Here is an 18,086-nt window from a genome sequence, read left to right as displayed (position 1 = left end):
AAAGAGACTGTAAGCCTATAAAAGAGATTAAAAACAGATGAATAGCCTCAAATACTATGGCAGAGAGCAGGTGAAATAGACAGCAGGAGCAATTCTGGTTTGATGTCATTGAGAATGAGATCTGAGTTGCAAGATGACTGGATGTTATCACTAGACACTGGCATTTTGATGACTTTCAATTTATACTCAATGTGTGTCTTTTCTTGGTGTGTGTTTTTGTGTAGGTACATACACATACACAAACACCGCTAGAGATGCCAATGGCACATCTAGTCCAGAGTCTTGTTCACATGATGGCCAACCAGGTGCCTATGGGGTGCCAAAATACAGAAGCTCAGCCCATCAGCCCTCTTCCTGTTTGTGATTCCCAGACACTGGCATTCAGAGGCATAATGAATCTAAGAAAGCACCAGTATGTTCGTCATTGGCATTCTGAATGCATCAGAATGTGCCCAGCATGGCAGGGAAGTATTTGCTGCAACTCCTGGTCTTGGTGCATCAGTACTGATTCATGCACACCTACCCTGCAACTTCAAAATTACATAACTTCAATGCTTGGCACGAGAGCATGGTGAATCGGGTGCAGCATCCAAAAGGACCTCATCCTAACAATCATTTTGCTTGCAATAATATATATATATATATATTAGGTTAACATCCAAATCTGCATCTGTTATTGCAGGAGGAAAGCACTCAAACTAATCCCCATGGATTAAATGTTTCAAGTTGTATAAATACACATCAATTAACTTCAATCTGTAACACTTGGCAAGTTGAGCAAACTGCAAATTATCTTCCTTTATTATGCAAGGTGATTTGTATCATGAATACATTGAAACGAAAAGCTTTAATCCCTGTTGGGGGGGGGAACAAACCCCCAAAATGCCCACTATTTACATTGATAGAAGTTAACATATTACGTTTAGTGAGGTTATTATTTCCAAACAAACAGAAATCACTTTTAAAGCAACAACAAATGTTTCAGGGTGTCTCCCCCCCTACATAATATTCACAAGGACCCATTTGGCTGAACCATGTCCACACATTTGTGTGGCGTGCTCCACTGAAATGAAGAGAAACTACACAGCAGCAGTGCAAGTAGGGCTGGATGCAACACCACCAAAATATGGTAGGCAAAGAACAAAACATACTTAGGATGACACCATCCATATCATTTCCTCTGCAAGCTCTGCTGTAATATTTAAGGTTTCAAGGAAGATTGTGTCCTGTGTGGCTTGTTTGCTATCTATTTATATTTTTGGCCATACATTACCAAGTGCTAAGACCCTTCCCAATTTCTTCATGGAACAAAGAAAGTTCAGCTTAATTTTGTGGTGTTAACTGTTCACAGGGACCAATGCTCTCACGTCTGTCTTCCTTCAGAGCCTTTTCTAGGATGCTGTCAAGGTCTTCCTGGTTATCTATTTGAAGATGCTGAAACAGAATGCAGCAAAGAGAGATGTTATTATAACATTAATAGGCTCCACGGAAAGCTAACCAGAATAAGCAGTCAGTCAGCTCCTTAGGCCCAAACTTCACAACACAGGCAATTGTAAGTAATGGAAAAGACAAATTAGAAGGTGCATGGGAGATAAGCTATTGGGGGGGGGGGGAGAGATGATTTGGAGGGAGTAAATGGTAGTTGGGGAAAGGGCCATCCCTCAGTGATAAGTAATCTTTGTTTCTTCCTTGGCAAGGCTATTGGGCTACAGTCAATGACCATTTCACATGCCCCCCATGAACTTGTGTTTTAGTGTAACTTGCGGCTTGGGTCTCAGCATCACAGCTTTATAAAATTTCTGTAAATATAACCACATAATCTCATTTCCAACAAGATTATCTTCTCAGGAAGATAAAATGATTATAAACAAGACGAATGGACAAAGGGTGAAATCAGTTAAGTAGTTAGTGTTAAAGATAATTTCTAACACTAATGATTAGAGGAGGACTGGAAGAAAATTATGGAGAATTATTAGCGTTAATTTGATTTTTATCACCTGCCCTTCGCCATAAGGTCCCAGGGTGGGTGACAACCAGGGCTTTTATTCAGCTGCAACACAACTAAACTCAGTTCCGGCACCTCTCAGGTGGGCACCCTTTCCATTATAAGAGGACAAGGGAGGCGTTCCAGCACCTCTTTTGCTAGAAAAACAGCACTGGTGAGAACAATTTAAAATACAAAATTGGAAACTGTTTAAAACCAATTATAACCACAATAACAGGGTTGTGTTCTCTCTCTCTCTCTCTCTCTCTCTCTCTCTCTCTCTCTCTCTCTCTCTCCCCCTCCCTCAACTGCCAAAGGCCAAATCTATGGATTCTGGGAGATGGGGCAGCAGCAGCAGCAGCAAGGTGCAAATGGAGCTAAACTGGTGCTACTGACAGTGCGTCAGGCATGTGGTACAGCCCAGCCACACCATGTGCTGCTGGGACGGGGGCAGATATCTTTCATCTTGACAAGCTTCTAGCTGTGGTGAATCGTTTTCCTAGGGTACTGCAAATGCAGTGGCTCGGAGGATCAATTAAAAACCACATTTGTTTTTCACATGGGTCTGTCCACCAATTGGCAACATTAATCCACTCCGGAAGGTCTGCTATGCTTGCAAATTTCTGTGAGAAGGAAGGGGGGGGGGAGTAGCCATTTTTAGATTCCCTGTTATAGTGAATGAAAGGGGGAGTGGCTTTGTTTCTAATGGATCTAATTTGGTCCCCAACAATGTGTTGAACTGGCAAGGTAGCAAGCATGGCTGCTTTTCAAAGATACAGATATAGATTCAAGTTGAATCTCGTGACTGGCACACACCACTTAATGGATGAAGTGGTGCCTCTTACAGGAAATCTTCTACCACCACAAGTGACCTATAGCATTTCTCTGTCCATATTGTGGCCATGTTAGAAATATTAGAATGCATCCTATTTTCTCAAATGTAGCAAAACCAGTTAATCAAATCAAGCACTGGAATAAACTGTCAGCACTTACTGGATGGATGCGCAGTAGAAATTGTGCTACTTTCTCCTGCAGATGCTTAATTCGTTCTTCTGTCGCTTTTATTTGCGTCCCGCAAAGACTAATCTTTTTTTCGGCAGCATGTTTGGCTAGAAGCCCATGCTGCTTTATAGACAGGAGTTTTTCAAAAAGTTGTTCATCATATTGCGAAAAATACTGTAACAAATATTGATACCCTTGAAATTTTAGTGCGGACTTTAAAAGCAATTTCCCCTCTTACACTCTTATATACAATTTGTTCGCCCAACTAATCAAAAAGAAGCCCCATGTGGTAAATGTATCGTCCACCCTGGTCTCAGAATGCTGCCCAGGGCGGTGAGAGAGTAATTCATTTGTCAATAGCTCTGTCATCCACTTGGGATGAGAGCTCTGCTTTTGAAATTATAAGCACATGGAAATGCAGGGGGAGTTGCTTAGTGGTGGCTGAGTGGCACTTTATACAAGCGTAAAGGTAATGGCACCCCTGACCATTAGGTCCAGTCGTGGCCGACTCTGGGGTTGTGGTGCTCATCTCGCTTTATTGGCCGAGGGAGCCAGCATACAGCTTCCAGGTCATGTGGCCAGCATGACTAAACCGCTTCTGGCAAACCAGAGCAGTGCACGAAAATGCCGTTTACCTTCCCGCCGGAGCGGTACCTATTTATCTACTTGCACTTTGACGTGCTTTCGAACTGCTAGGTTGGCAGGAGAAGGGACCGAGCAACGGGAGCTCACTCCGTCGTGAGGATTCGAACCGCCGACCTTCTGATCGGCAAGTCCTAGGCTCTGTGGTTTAACCCACAGCGCCACCCGCGTCCCTCTTATACAAGCATAGAGGTACATTATTTATGGTCTTTAAAAAAAGCACATGGCCAAAGATGGAGGATGGGCTGAATAGGCTTGGTGGGAAGAGGAAAGGGGGCAATTCCAAAAGGATTGCAAAAGACTTTTTTTCTGTTTACACCACAGGTAATCATTTTGTGTAGATGGTTGCCAGTAGGGTAGTTGTACTGTGGACTGGTAGCTTCAGTTGCATCGTCTCCATGCATCTATTCCAGGGAACAGGCAGATAGGTGCACCCCTCAGCCACCCAGATTCCAAATTGGTGGTGAAACCGGAATTAACCGCCGGATAGGAGACCATACCATATCAACATTGCCTAACACACACACCTGTTAAGGGCATAACCCTCAACAGCTATCACTTCCTGGCAATTTAGAACTTAAGTGAACAAGGAAAAAAACCCTTAGCACAAATTAAACTGCAAGGGTTTTTGTTTGTTTGTTAATTGTATGCAACAAAGACTGTTCTTTTTAGACATTCATTGAAGATGCCAGCCTCCCATGCGTTGCGTTTCTCTTCATAAATCTCACATGCCTATGACTGATCCAATAGAAAATCATTTCTGAGAATATGAATTGGTCGTATTAAATAGCTTTTACCTGAATTATGTCCACAGGCACAGCCTTACTCCGCTCAGAATCCCTGTTCAGCTATTGACATAAAGGAAACAAAATGCCTAGACTTAGAAAATGGCAAGAAGGGTGGAAATCTTGTACGGTAAGATGCAAAGAAGTAGCGTGAAACTTGTGCCTCAAAGCAGAATTTCATCCAGCTTGAGACATCCAGTGCTCTTTCCCACACTGCCCCATCAGGAAATGATTGACTGGGGCAGCAGAACTGGATGCTCTGCGTGGAAAGTGGGTGGGGGTGGGAGCCCAACAGTGTTGGCTTGCCCCCACTTGGCTCCTTCCTTGGCTTCCTCATCTTCTTATCAACATCATATCCTGTTTTCCAAGTTGGAATTAAGAAACAGAAGTAGTTCCAAATGCTGAAGAAAATGCAAAATCAGAGCAAGTGCCCTGAAGCTGAACAAATGAGAGAGCAACTCCAACATTATAGCCCCTAAACAACATACTCGGAACAACTTGCGCCGCATACCTGAAATCTGAGTGGTGAAGTGCCTTTGTTCTCTTCAGACTAAGTACAAATAGTTCCAGCACATTCCCACACTTTTTATATAATTCAAATGTCCACTCACCTTGAACATAGATAAAATGTCTTCAGGGGTCATAGAAGAAAGTTGTTCTCTTGTAAGATTGCATTTGGGTAAAAAGTATAGCAGGATCTCTCTGGAAAAGACAACAATTGCAACATACCAAAACAGATCCTTCCATTATAGGTTAAAAAGGCTGACTCCAATGCGTGGGGAATTTTTAACACTTTCCTCCCATACTGTTTTCTCACCAAGCGTAGCAGAAGCTGCCATTTGCTCCTGAAATGAGGGGTTTGGATAGAAAATGATGCACAGAAAAGTAGCGAAACTGCAATTGTTCCATGATCTTGACTACCCCCCCCCATAGCTGTGCTTTGTTAAAAAAGAGGACCTAACCACATTTCTGAGAGTATTTCATATAATGTGTAATTTGGCCTTGAGTGCAAATGCACACTTTCAAAAATTGAGTTCAGTGTTTAGCCAGAATGCTAGATTATTATCAACTGAGTATTTTTTTAAAAAAAAGTAAGGATCTTAACAGAGTTATTAAAAATATTTTTAAGAATCCATATAAGCTGTAGTTCTTGTTGATCATATAATCTATGCCTTAAACTGGTCCCTGGAGGACCATTTCAATGTCAATTGCACACAGCAGTGTATATTCATTAAGTATTTCACAGTCCAATAGGCCCATCACTCAGTTGCCATCTTGATTCATATTTAGCATGAAATTAGGCCTCAAAAAGGTCCTTGTTAGGATACAAGGACATCACATTTGGCTGCAAGACTGTACCTTTAGGAATACTTACTTGATGCGAGCTGTCAAGGTTTCTACCATTTTGTTTTCAGAAATGCTCTGGGGATCCCCACATGTGTGCGAAACTCCATCATTAGACTCCTGCTCAGCAACAAGAGCTTGCTCTTTGCTGTCGTCTTCTGAAGTCTCCATGGAGTCACTGAACAGACATACCACAAAGATCAGTTCAAGGACCGTACCCCTCCTCCCAAACAGGGAAAGAACCATAGCTGTGGGGTAGAACACAGGCTTTACATACTGAATTCCTGGCATGCCATTTCAGTTAAATAGGATCAGATAGTTTTGGTTGAGAACGTGGAGAGATGCTGCCATTTAGAGTAGACAATACTAGATTGTCTAGATGGATGAATCTAGTCAACAGGAATGTTGTCTGCCTTATTTCAAGACTGGCTGGGTCTAAATACAGTGGTACCTCGGGTTAAGTACTTAATTTATTCCGGAGGTCCGTTCTTAACATGAAACTGTTCTTAACCTGAAGCACCACTTTAGCTAATGGGGCATCCTGCTGCCACTGCAGCACCACTACATGATTTCTGTTCTTATCCTGAAGCAAAGTTCTTAACCCGAGGTACTATTTCTGGGTTAGTGGAGTCTGTAACCTGAAGCGTATGTAACCAAGGTACCACTGTAATAAAATTATTATTATTAGTCAAACTATTGTCCTATCTACCATTGGCAATATTGCTCCCAGATTTCTGGCAGGAGTTTTCCCCAACCCTACCCAAAGACAACAGTATTGAAACTGTGAACTTCTGGGCTCTCTGGCACCCACTGTGTTCCAGCTCCCACCCCACCCTATTCACAATGTTTAAGGTGGAATCTACATGCATATAAACCGTTCTGAAAATGCTTTTTTAAAAAAGCATTTAGAAAAAATACATTGAATTTTCTATAACGCTCACCCTCACCATCTAGTGTCACATTGCATATTGCACTTAAAACACACTTAAAACGTTTTATTTGCAGCTGTATAGCTGAGTCCTAAGTCTCTTTCTACAGCAGGGCTTAAGCTAACTGGCTCTTTTCATGTCTACTCATATTTACATTATTTCTATTCCTATTGTGATGTATAGGGACGGGGGGGGGGCGCTGTGGGTTAAACCACAGAGCCTAGGGCTTGCCAATCAGAAGGTCGGCGGTTCGAATCCCCGCGACGGGGTGAGCTCCCATTGCTCGGTCCCTGCTCCTGCCAACCTAGCAGTTCGAAAGCACATCAAAGTGCAAGTAGATAAATAGGTACCGCTCCGGTGGGAAGGTAAACAGCATTTCTGTGCACTGCTCTGGTTCGCCAGAAGCGGCTTAGTCATGGTGGCCACATGACCTGGAAGCTGTACGCCGGCTCCCTTGGCCAATAAAGTGAGACGAGCGCCACAACCCCAGAGTCGGTCACGACTGGACCTAATGGTCAGGGGACCCTTTACACTTTACCTTTATTGTGATGTATACACTGTAAATAAATCAGAACTCAAAACCTTATCCAGTGAGGATCCTGGTACACTCACCTTTCCAAGTCCGCTGGTGGCAAATGTTTTTTCTCAAAATCAAAACAATTATTTGGGCTGAATGCACTGCCTCCCTTTTCATCACACACTTCCTGTTTTTCTTCTAAGTGAATTAAAAATATCAGAAGAAATAGCACACAAGTTAGCTTTAACTGAATGAGCAAGTCTGGATGCGGGAGCCCCATGCAAGCTGCAGTGAGGTTCCTGAAATGTGCTTGGCTAAATGTTAATGGGGCTGGAGTTCATTCAAGTATGAGTTGGTTCATGAGTTGGGTTTCCAGTAATTTCAAATCCGGCTAGAAATGAACATGTAGGTCAAGTCTGACAAACATGATTGGATTTTTCTAGAAGTCATGTAATACAATTTTGCAGTCCTTGCAAGCGCATTCTGAACAACTGACTGCCAACAATAAGGGCACATTGGTGTAACACTGGTGTAGTGCAGAAATCTCTAGGTGGCTGTGCAGACACAAAACCAGTGACATTTTCAGCCTGCGTCAAAGATCTTTTCACAGTGCCTGGCACCACAAACACAAATACCTCTTCCCACCTTGGCCACATACCAATGGCAGCAACCATGATGCTATTCCCTTATCATCTGTGGTTATGAGTCCTCAAGCACAGCACTGTCTTTAATTCACCTTTAAAGCATTATGTAAGTGGAGATACTGGCTATGACATATTTTAGAAACATGAAAATAGATATCCCACTGACAAAAATATGACTGCTTTTACCTTTGTACAGGAAAATAACGTCGTCATCTTCTGGCGTAACTTCGGTGTCACTGTCAGATAGTATAATCTGCAATGTAACATTTTGATTATGAAGAGGTCTTTTCTCAAAATATTTAGAAATACATGGATCTTTGGCACTGGGAAACCCATTGGAATTTTAATTTCAACTTGGTAGCTAAACTTGTAGTAATCTCTGTCTCCTTTTTAACCAGTACCTTACTGACTCTGCTGTACAACTTCACTTGCATCTGACTATAATAACATAGGAAGAGGCTGCTAGATCAGCCCAACACAATAATTACAAGAAAAGAGATTATTCTGCACATTTCCACCTGCTTAAAATAATTCTTGTTGTGGTGTTCAGTACACTGTTCCTAGCTAACTTCCATCTGTTTGCACCCCACCCAGTAACTTTCAGGATCTTTTCCTGCGATGCAATATCAGTTGCTAAAGCAACTGCAGTTTGACCAGGAGCAAAGCTTACTCCACAAGACTGTGTATGGAGGTCCTGAGCTGCCCAAATGACAAGACCCCACCTCTCAGCCTCACTGATATGCTCCAAAGAAAAGCAGAGCATATGTTTGGCACCAGCTTGGCTGCAGGAGTTGTTGGAAGGAGACGTACAAAGCGCCATCCAACCATCTTGGGGACTCCAGACTTGACTAGGGTGTACCCCTTAGCCTTTTCTTCTCCCAAAGATATCCTGCAAGGCAGCAGAGGTTTAGGATCAGAGTTCTCCTACCTTCCTAGGTTGAAGAACTCCATCTTCTCCTTATTTCCCTCTGCAGCATGTGCAGAAACCACTTTCTTGACCATTCGACCCACCATGGGTCTTGTCCACTCAATCCACTGGAGCCTGTCTTCACATGCAGAGGAAGTCCCTAATTCAATGAGGGCTTAAAACCCATTGGCTACCCTTACTGGGTTTAGCCGACCAATCAAAGCCTTTCCCTGGCATGTGGCCTCTGTCACATGACAACAGCTTCTGGGAGCCACAGGTGAGAGCTGATTGCATGGTGGGGACCAAAGGTGGACCAGCTACCTCAGAGGGAGAACAACGTGCCCCCCACCAGAGGCACTACCCCTCCCCTAATACCCCTATACATACACCCCTAATTTGATATGGATCGATTAATAATTATTCTTGTAGGGAGAGCTCTTCACTTAAATATCAAATAATATTTCCTGAGTCACATCGCGTACAAACGTCAACAAAAGATTTCCCATCGTATCTACATTTCAAGTTCTCTCTTTGGGGAGCCCAGCAAAAGTGGTTTCAACCTTTTGTTACTGCCCTTCATAGGGCCCTCAATGGCATAAATAATCTTAAGTAATTTAAAGATGTTTGTTTTGCATTGTTTTGCGGAAGCCATTGCCTTAGCTTTCTGATGTTTCTCATTATGCTACTTGCCAGCCTCCCAAAGTAATTGTAAACATAAGACTTGACATATGTTAAGTGTAATCTCGCTTGCTGGCATTCTTTTTGTTTTGGGTCGACCACCTGCTATTGACAATAAGTGGCAGGAACATAATTAACTCAGGATAGCGAACTCTTTTAAATGTGTGCTAATTATACCTGCATAATACAGTTTGTCGACTGCTTTTTTCTTTGTCAGAGGAAGTAGTACGTATTTCTAGACAAACCAAACAGTTGAGCAGATGAGCCACAAGTAATTAAAGCAAGGAGTATTTCAAAGGAGAGGCTTAGAGTGCTCAAAGCAGCCAGCTGAGTATTAGAGACTTTTAAGTAATACAGTTGCCATCTATGCTACGTTTTCTGCAATGAACATTGCTTTTTGGTGCCAGTATCAGAAAAACAGGCAAGGGCATTTTTTTAAAAGGAAATTGTCAGGGAACTGCCATCGGAGCATCAGGTGGTGGAGGGGCTCAGGGAGGAAGAAAGAGACTCAACAGCTGAAGCAGGCACCAGCAGGGGGAGGAGTGATTCTCTGAGGGAATGTGAGCAGGAGGGAGGGCACAGGGACGCTTCCAGCGAAAACAGTGGGGAGGTATCTGAGTCTCACATAGGGAGACCTACACCTCGCCGGAAACTGTCACGCCGTGAGTCCAGGAGACGCGTTTCCGTTAAGGAGCTCCTTTGCTGGAAACGCTTCCGCAGACAGCCACTGTCGGACTCTACTAGTGACTAGAGCAGACATGTCTGAGGAGCTCCGTCACACACTGAGGTTTGTGGGGTCGCACAAACTCTGAGGGAGCACGATTTTACGCACAAGCAGCTAATCAATCCCTCACAGCAGTCCGACAGTCTTTGTACGCTGCCTGTGCAAGAGAAAGCATCATGAGCGAACCAACCGGAACCGGAGGAGCTGGGGTTGGGGCTGGTCCAAGCTTGGAAGATAGATACCGAGCGTTGGAGGTCCAACTGGCGCTGCAGACGGCGAGGCTGGAGGAGAGAAGGGCTCAGGATGCAGACAAGAAGGGGAGAGCCACTCAGTTCCCCAGAAAGGTACCAGGATTGGTGCAGAAGTTTGGGGGGGACCCCAAGGATTACCATGCCTTTAGGACAGAGATGCAATATGCACTTAATGTGCAGTTTGATGAATTCCCTGATGAGGAATCACGAGTTGCTTTCGTGATTGGGCATCTTGAGAGGGGGGCGAGAGACTGGGTTCGACCCCTGATGGCAACGCACAATGACGTACTAAAGGACACGATGAAGTTCTTTCGTGCAATGGATATCATGTTTTCCAGCGATATTGAGGAAGGGGTGGTGCACAGACAGCTAATGGCTTGCAAGCAGGGAAGCCGATCTGTCCGTGAGTACTGGACTGAGTTTACCATGCTGGTTCACAGACTGGGTTGGGATTTATCGGCGGCACCCATTCAGATGCTATTTGAAGAAGGTCTTTCGTCGGCTGTGAAAGACGAGCTGTCACGGAGCCCCAGGGCGGGGTCTATGGATCAGCTGACCAAATCTGCGCTGACCATAGGAGCGCGTCAGGAGGCAAGAGCCTTGGAGAGGCGGGAAGGGAGAGGGGAACGTTGGAAGGAGTTCCGCATTCCAGACATTCCTGAGCCAGCTTTCCCGCCGGCAGAGCCGATGGAAATCGGGACAGCGCGCGCGCGCGCATTTTCAAAACCCAGCGAGGGGGCTAAGAAGGAGGGAAAGGGCGCCCGGAAATGCTATCTCTGCCAACAGCCAGGCCACTTTGCCAGAGTCTGCCCCCAGAGGAAGGAATGGCAAGGGATGGTGGGAGCTGTTGAGGGGGAAGAGCAGGGGGAGACGGAGCAGGTAAAAGCCAACGCCTGGTTGCCACAATCGGGGCACTGCAGCCAGGCCAAAGAGCAGTGAAAGTGCCCGTGCCAGAAGCTCCTCGACCTGCTCTAGTGATTGAAGTGTTGCTAGAGCTGCAAAATGGACACCCCCTAAAAATAAAGGCGCTATTGGACTCAGGCAGCTCCTGCAATTTTATGAGCAAGGAGTTTGCTGCTGAACACCAGATACAGACTATCCCTTTAAGCAACCCCCTGCAGGTGACCACGATCGATGGCAGGGAGTTGTTGGGAGGAGGAGTCAGCTTGCAGACGGTCCCAATGATCATGAGGGTGGCAAGGCACACAGAACTGATAGCGTTTAATGTGGCCACCTTGGGAGGCGCTCCCATTATTTTGGGAATGAGCTGGCTAGCTCTACATGATCCGCTGGTTGGCTGGCATCAAAGAGTGGTGTCCTTTGGTTCAGCACATTGCTTAGAACACTGCAAAGGGGAAAAGGGTTCAGCAGGGGCCCAAGCCACCCTAGCAGGGACTGAAGTAATGGAGAAGGTGAAGGTACCACCACAGTATGCAGATCTCAGCGACGTGTTCAGCGAGAAGGAAGCTGACCAACTACCCCCGCATAGGCCCTTTGATTGCCAGATCAATTTACTCCCTGGAGCACAGCTTCCTGTGGGCAAGTTGTATGCCATGTCAGACAGGGAAATGCAGGAGTTGCGAGAGTTTATTGACAAGAACCTGAAGAGAGGTTTCATCAGAGAGTCCAAAGCAGCGGGGGGTAGCCCAGTGTTTTTTGTGGACAAAAAAAACGCGGACAAGCCGAGACTTGTATGTGACTTTAGGAGGTTGAACGCAGTGACTGAACCAGTGGTGTTCCCTATGCCCAGGATTGATGATATTTTGACCAGGGTGCGGAAGGGAAAGATTTTTACAAAGCTGGATCTAAGGGGGGCGTACAACCTGATACGCATAAGGAAAGGAGATGAATGGAAAACCACCATGTTTACCCCTTTGGGGGCATTTGAATATCTCGTTATGCCATTTGGATTACAAGCAGGCTCCGCGTGCTTTCAATCTTTTATGAACCATGTACTGGGCCCTTTGCTCTACAAGAATTGCGTTGCTTTCCTAGATGATGTGTTGGTGTATTCGGAGAATGAGGAGCAACATGTGAGAGACGTCAGAGAAGTGTTGAGGAGACTGCAAGCCAACAGGCTGTGGGTGAAACTGGAGAAGTGTCAGTTTCATACCAAGGAGGTGGAATTCCTGGGGTACCGCCTGTCAGACAAGGGATTGGCCATGGATCCCGGCAAGGTGCAGGCGGTGCTGGACTGGAAAACACCAAAAACCAAGAAGGATGTGCAGAGGTTCCTAGGGTTTGGAAACTTTTATCGTAAGTTCATCCGCAACTTCGCCCATCTGACGGCGCCCATTACTGACTGTCTCAGCAGTAAAAAGAAGTTTGTATGGACGGCGGAGGCGGAGCGAGCGTTTGAGGAGCTGAAAAGGGCCTTCGCCTCTGAAGAACAACTTCTGCATGTGGATTTACAAAGGAAGCTAAGGGTCGAAACAGACGCATCTGACAGAGCCATAGGGGCGGTGCTTCTTCTGCAGCCGGGAAAGGAGGAGTCAGAGTGGCGACCGTGTGCCTTCTTTTCGCGAAAGCTGAACAAATCCGAGAGGAACTACACGGTGTACGACCGAGAACTTCTTGCGATTCATGAGGCGTTCCGGAGATGGAGGCATCTGCTAATTGGTGCACAACATAAGGTGCAAGTGTGCACGGACCATAAAAATCTAGAGTATTGGAGAACTGCGCGAGTGCTCAACCAAAGGCAGTTGAGATGGGCTCAGGAGTTCTCCAAATTTAACTTTGAGATTTGTTACGTGCCAGGCCCAGAGAATGTTAGGGCGGACGCTCTCTCACGCAAACCTGAATATTTGGAGGGGGAGGGAGCACCTGAAGAAACCCATATCATCCCAGAGGATCGCTGGGTGTGTGGGGCGACTTTGGTGGGACAAAGGGAATTGGTAGAGGGTACGGTGCTTGATGCATACGCCCAGGACAAACTCAGGGGTCTCAGGAGGGAGGAAGACAAACCCGGTGGTTTTGAGGAGAGAAATGGGGCATTGTATTACAAGGGAGCGTTATATATACCCGAAGGGGAATTGAGGGAGAAGGTACTCAAGCAGTTGCACGATAGTCCCACAGCAGGGCATTTTGGGCAACACAAGACCATGTGGCTGGTTACTAGGGAATTTTGGTGGCCCAAGGTCAGGGAAGATGTGCGGGAGTATGTGAGAGGGTGTGAACAATGCCAAAGAGCCAAGGGGGAGAGGCGGGCGCCGGCTGGTTTATTAGAACCACTGCCCACACCTGAAAGACCGTGGGAAGCAGTGGCAATAGATTTCATGACTGATCTGCCAAGGTCTAGAGGGAAAACAGCCATCATGGTGGTGGTAGACCTGTTAACTAAAATGGCCCACTTTATAGCCTGCTCACATGCGGTCACAGCAGAAGAAACAGCCAAATTGTTTGTAGAGAATGTGTTTCGGCTGCATGGCGCCCCCTTGAGGGTGGTTTCAGACCGGGGAAAACAATTTACTTCCAGGTTCTGGAGGAAGCTCATGAGCTTACTGCATGTAGAGGTTAATTTCTCAACGGCCCGTCATCCAGAAACCAACGGGCAGGCGGAAAGAGCAAATGGGGTTCTCCAGCAATATTTGAGGTGTTACGTTAATGACAGAGAGAATGATTGGGTGGAGAAGCTGGCGTTGGCAGAATTTGCCTACAACAATGCAGAGAACGTGTCCACGGGGATGAGCCCCTTTTTGGCTAATCACGGGTGCCATCCCAGAGCCTTCCCAGGGGGGGAAGGGGAGAACTGGAGCGTTCCAGCTGCAGAACAGTTCGTTGAAGAAATGGAAGCGATTCATCGCCAGCTCCAACTCAACTTAAACAGGGCTAAGGAGGAATATAAGAGGCAGGCAGACAAAAACAGAAGAGAAGGTGAAAGCATTAGGGTGGGGGACCAGGTGTGGCTGTCAACCCAAGGGTTGCCATTCAAAGGAGGTTGTAAGAAGTTAAGACCCAAAAGGCTGGGTCCGTTTGAAGTCATGCAGCAGGTCAACCCAGTGGCTTTCAGACTCCGGTTACCGAACCACATGAAGCTGCACCCAGTTTTTCACAGGTCGTTGCTGTCACCGTATAGAGGAGACAGTGAAGGGAGGGTCACTAGGGGACCAGCAATGGAGGAGAAGGAACACAGCTACCATGTAGCGGAGATCCTTGATTCCAGGTGGAAGGGAGATCAAGTAGAGTATTTGGTAATGTGGGAAGGGGAACCGGAGTCGGAAAACACCTGGGTTAGGGCAGAGGATGTCAATGACGAAGTTTTAATAGAGACTTTTCATCAGAGGTTCCCACGTAAACCTCAGCCTGTAGCGAGGTTCCGAAGGGAATACTTTGCCACCACCGATGAGGAAGAGGAGTTGGAGGGGTTCCCAGATTCTGAAGAGGAAGAGGATTCAGCGAGCCAGGACGACGATCGATGGAGGGAGTTGTTCGAGACGTCTGAAGATGAGGAAGATTCTTTTCGGGGTTTTAGCCCTTCACCTCCCAGAGGGGAGGTAATGGGAGGGGTGAGGGGGGCCCTGGAGGGGAGGTGGATGTCAGGGAACTGCCATCGGAGCATCAGGTGGTGGAGGGGCTCAGGGAGGAAGAAAGAGACTCAACAGCTGAAGCAGGCACCAGCAGGGGGAGGAGTGATTCTCTGAGGGAATGTGAGCAGGAGGGAGGGCACAGGGACGCTTCCAGCGAAAACAGTGGGGAGGTATCTGAGTCTCACATAGGGAGACCTACACCTCGCCGGAAACTGTCACGCCGTGAGTCCAGGAGACGCGTTTCCGTTAAGGAGCTCCTTTGCTGGAAACGCTTCCGCAGACAGCCACTGTCGGACTCTACTAGTGACTAGAGCAGACATGTCTGAGGAGCTCCGTCACACACTGAGGTTTGTGGGGTCGCACAAACTCTGAGGGAGCACGATTTTACGCACAAGCAGCTAATCAATCCCTCACAGAAATGTTTCACTCTTGCCACCTGTTCAATATATATGTTTTAGAAGCAGCCATCACCTAAGAGATGTAGGTAATGTGGATTTCAAAGTAAGCCTGCCTCAAGCTACATGTAACCAAGTTGTTTCTTTAACCCTAGGTGTGCCCCAATCAAGAACAAAAGTTCCCCCTGCTCCCTCCAACACTTTTCTCTCAGGCCAGCCCAGCTTTTGATATTGGAACCAGACTGTGAGAGGCAAGGCATGGCAGAAGAAGGGCAGAGCACTGTGGATACCTCTTCTATCCTCTTTATACAGTGGTACCTCGGGTTACATACGCTTCAGGTTACATACGCTTCAGGTTACAGACTCCGCGAACCCAGAAATAGTGCTTCAGGTTAAGAACTTTGCTTCAGGATGAGAACAGAAATCGTGCTCTGGCGGTGTGGCAGCAGCAGGAGGCCCCATTAGCTAAAGTGCTCTGATGGTGTTTCCTGCTTGGCAGGGGGTTGGACTCGATGGCCCTTGTGGTCTCTTCCAACTCTATGATTCTATGATTCTATGATTCTAAAGTGGTGCTTCAGGTTAAGAACAGTTTCAGGTTAAGTACGGACCTCCAGAATGAATTAAGTACTTAACCCGAGGTACCACTGTACGTGACTGAAGCAGATCTGGTTCTGAAAGCATGCAACTTCCTCCACGTGTAGCCTAAACCTCAGAATCCAGTCTGATTTGCAAAAGGAAGTAACCAATGGGCTCTTACGCAAATGATTTCTTGCTTGCTATCCGCTTCAGTTTTGGTGAACTCAAGCTTTTCATTACATGTCTTTTCATCTTCTTTTTCAATAGGTGACACCTGCATTAGAATGAGAATAATTAGGGCAATTAATTAGAGCTCAACGACGACGACATAAGTGTTTGCTACATAAATAAAAGAACCCGCCTTTCCCAAGATAGCTTACTAATTTAAACAGTGCTGGAGCACCATGATTAACAATGACTGTGACGGAGTCTATTGCCACGGTAGCTAGATGGCTGCAAGTGGAATGTGACCTCTGACACAGAATCAAGCTACCTGCCCATTATTGTAATGATGATAAGCAATAATAATAATAATAATGTTGCACAAATATCTGGGAAATAGTCTGAATGCACTAGTAAAAAGAAAAAGAGCTGGTTCACACATGCAGATGCACCACCCGATTTCTCTACACCTGATTAATGTACACCTGATGACTGGAAGCTGAATGTGTGAACTGATGCCACTGAAAAGCACGTCACATGAAGGATGGGAGAGGACTCGTGGCACTGTTTGACACGTCATGGCCATTCACACACACAACTGACCACTGGATGGTCACAGTAACCTAGACATGAATGTGTGTATATGTCAACTAGCCCAATGCCTTGATCAGATTCCCAAACAACCCCCTCCTAATGCCCTGCCTCCTCTTTTCTCTGAAGTTGCAAACCTGTTCTCTAATCTCTATATTCTGTTCTATTCTTTCTGTGACTCTTGAATGCACTAAAAAAAAAACCACCCCAGCCCAATTTTACCCCATGTGGATGTGCCTGTTCATTTAAGCAACAAATTAATAGGGGGAAATGAATCATTCAAGGGAGAATAAGAATTATGAAGCACATCGAATATTGTGAGGCCTACTGATTGTTTTCAACACATGCTGCCATATGCCTGTACCTCTGATATATCATGATCCTCCTCCTCCTCCTTCTCCGCTGAAAGGGAACATTTTTCTTCCTGACAAGGATGCTGTCTCCTTTGAGGGCAAGTCATTTGCTTTGCAGGTGGCTCCTTTTGATGGCTCGAGTGCTGTGTGCGTCTTTTATTTGTACTACTCTTAATCAAACGGCTGCAGGCTGGATGTGGATCTTTATGAAAAGCCTTTCTCTCGCACAGCATCTTCTGGGCATTTGAAAGAGAAACTGGCATCACTTTTTCAAGCTTGGATAGAATTGTTCCATTGGTTAGATTCATGAGAGAATAGAAACTATTACTTGATTGAGGACAAATCTAAGGACTACTGATGTTACTGATCCTAAAGATCAGATTATTTGCCAAATTATTTTGCTGAGTCGCCTTTCATAGCAGTTCATATTGAGTGAGTACCTGTTGTTTTACAAGGCTGGAAGAACAGATCATGAACCTTAGAGTCTAGATATACAGTGATGAAGAATATATGAGCATACATATACACACATTACTGTCTTTTTCTCCATCCTTTTTTCCTTCCATCTCTCCCCTAAAGGCCACATAACACACCAGAAACCAGGAAATAGAAGTATTAACAAATGGGGCCCTACAACAAATTGTTGCAGTGCATCCCTGGTGTTATCTAAGCCCATGACTGAAGGGTTAAATGCATAACTATAAGAATCAAAGGCAGGAGTCTTTGCTCTTACTTGGGTCTTGTTTCATGTCCATTTCTTTCTTTCTTTAATTTTTGAACGTTTGTAGAACCAATCTGCATGGAAGTCAATGGATCATGAAAATTCCACATGCGTTTGACCCGGGAAGAGATTTGAGGGGACAATTTGGGTAAATTGACCTTTCCGCAGTCTGAGAGGTATGTCAATTTTTGAATGGGAATCCAAACAGCTGGCCTACATAATTAACAACCGACTGCATTGCAAGGCTGTTGTAAGCTACTAATTCCCAGCACAGGTCTCCAACCTTCCCTACAGCTACACCGGAGGCTTGCTGTAAAATCTTGCCGAGACCTTCCCTCTTGTGGGACTTGTATTC

General features: G+C 45.7%; 1 protein-coding gene across 2 annotated transcripts in view; it reads right to left on the bottom strand.

The window, feature by feature from the left end:
- Positions 1-773: 773 nt before the first annotated feature.
- Positions 774-18,086, bottom strand: part of MORC1 (MORC family CW-type zinc finger 1) — a 62,393-nt gene continuing 45,080 nt past the window's right edge. The window contains exons 19-27 of one of the 2 annotated variants that reach the window (XM_081198961.1): positions 17,022-17,243; positions 16,086-16,178; positions 8,034-8,100; positions 7,299-7,401; positions 5,789-5,935; positions 5,025-5,115; positions 4,426-4,476; positions 2,978-3,160; positions 774-1,434 (exon numbers count right to left, since the gene is read on the bottom strand). In XM_081198961.1, the coding sequence (XP_081055087.1) occupies positions 1,324-1,434; positions 2,978-3,160; positions 4,426-4,476; positions 5,025-5,115; positions 5,789-5,935; positions 7,299-7,401; positions 8,034-8,100; positions 16,086-16,178; positions 17,022-17,243 (1,068 nt within the window). In that variant the 3' untranslated portion in view covers positions 774-1,323. Of the gene's footprint in view, positions 1,435-2,977; positions 3,161-4,425; positions 4,477-5,024; positions 5,116-5,788; positions 5,936-7,298; positions 7,402-8,033; positions 8,101-16,085; positions 16,179-17,021; positions 17,247-18,086 lie in introns of both variants that reach the window. The other variant, XM_081198960.1, reaches the window with a different exon arrangement.

This window comes from Podarcis bocagei (genome assembly GCF_964188305.1).
Source record: "Podarcis bocagei genome assembly, chromosome: 6".
Lineage (NCBI taxonomy): Eukaryota > Metazoa > Chordata > Lepidosauria > Squamata > Lacertidae > Podarcis > Podarcis bocagei.
Note: the sequence above shows the minus strand (reverse complement) of the source record. Positions and strands in the feature narration are given on the sequence as shown.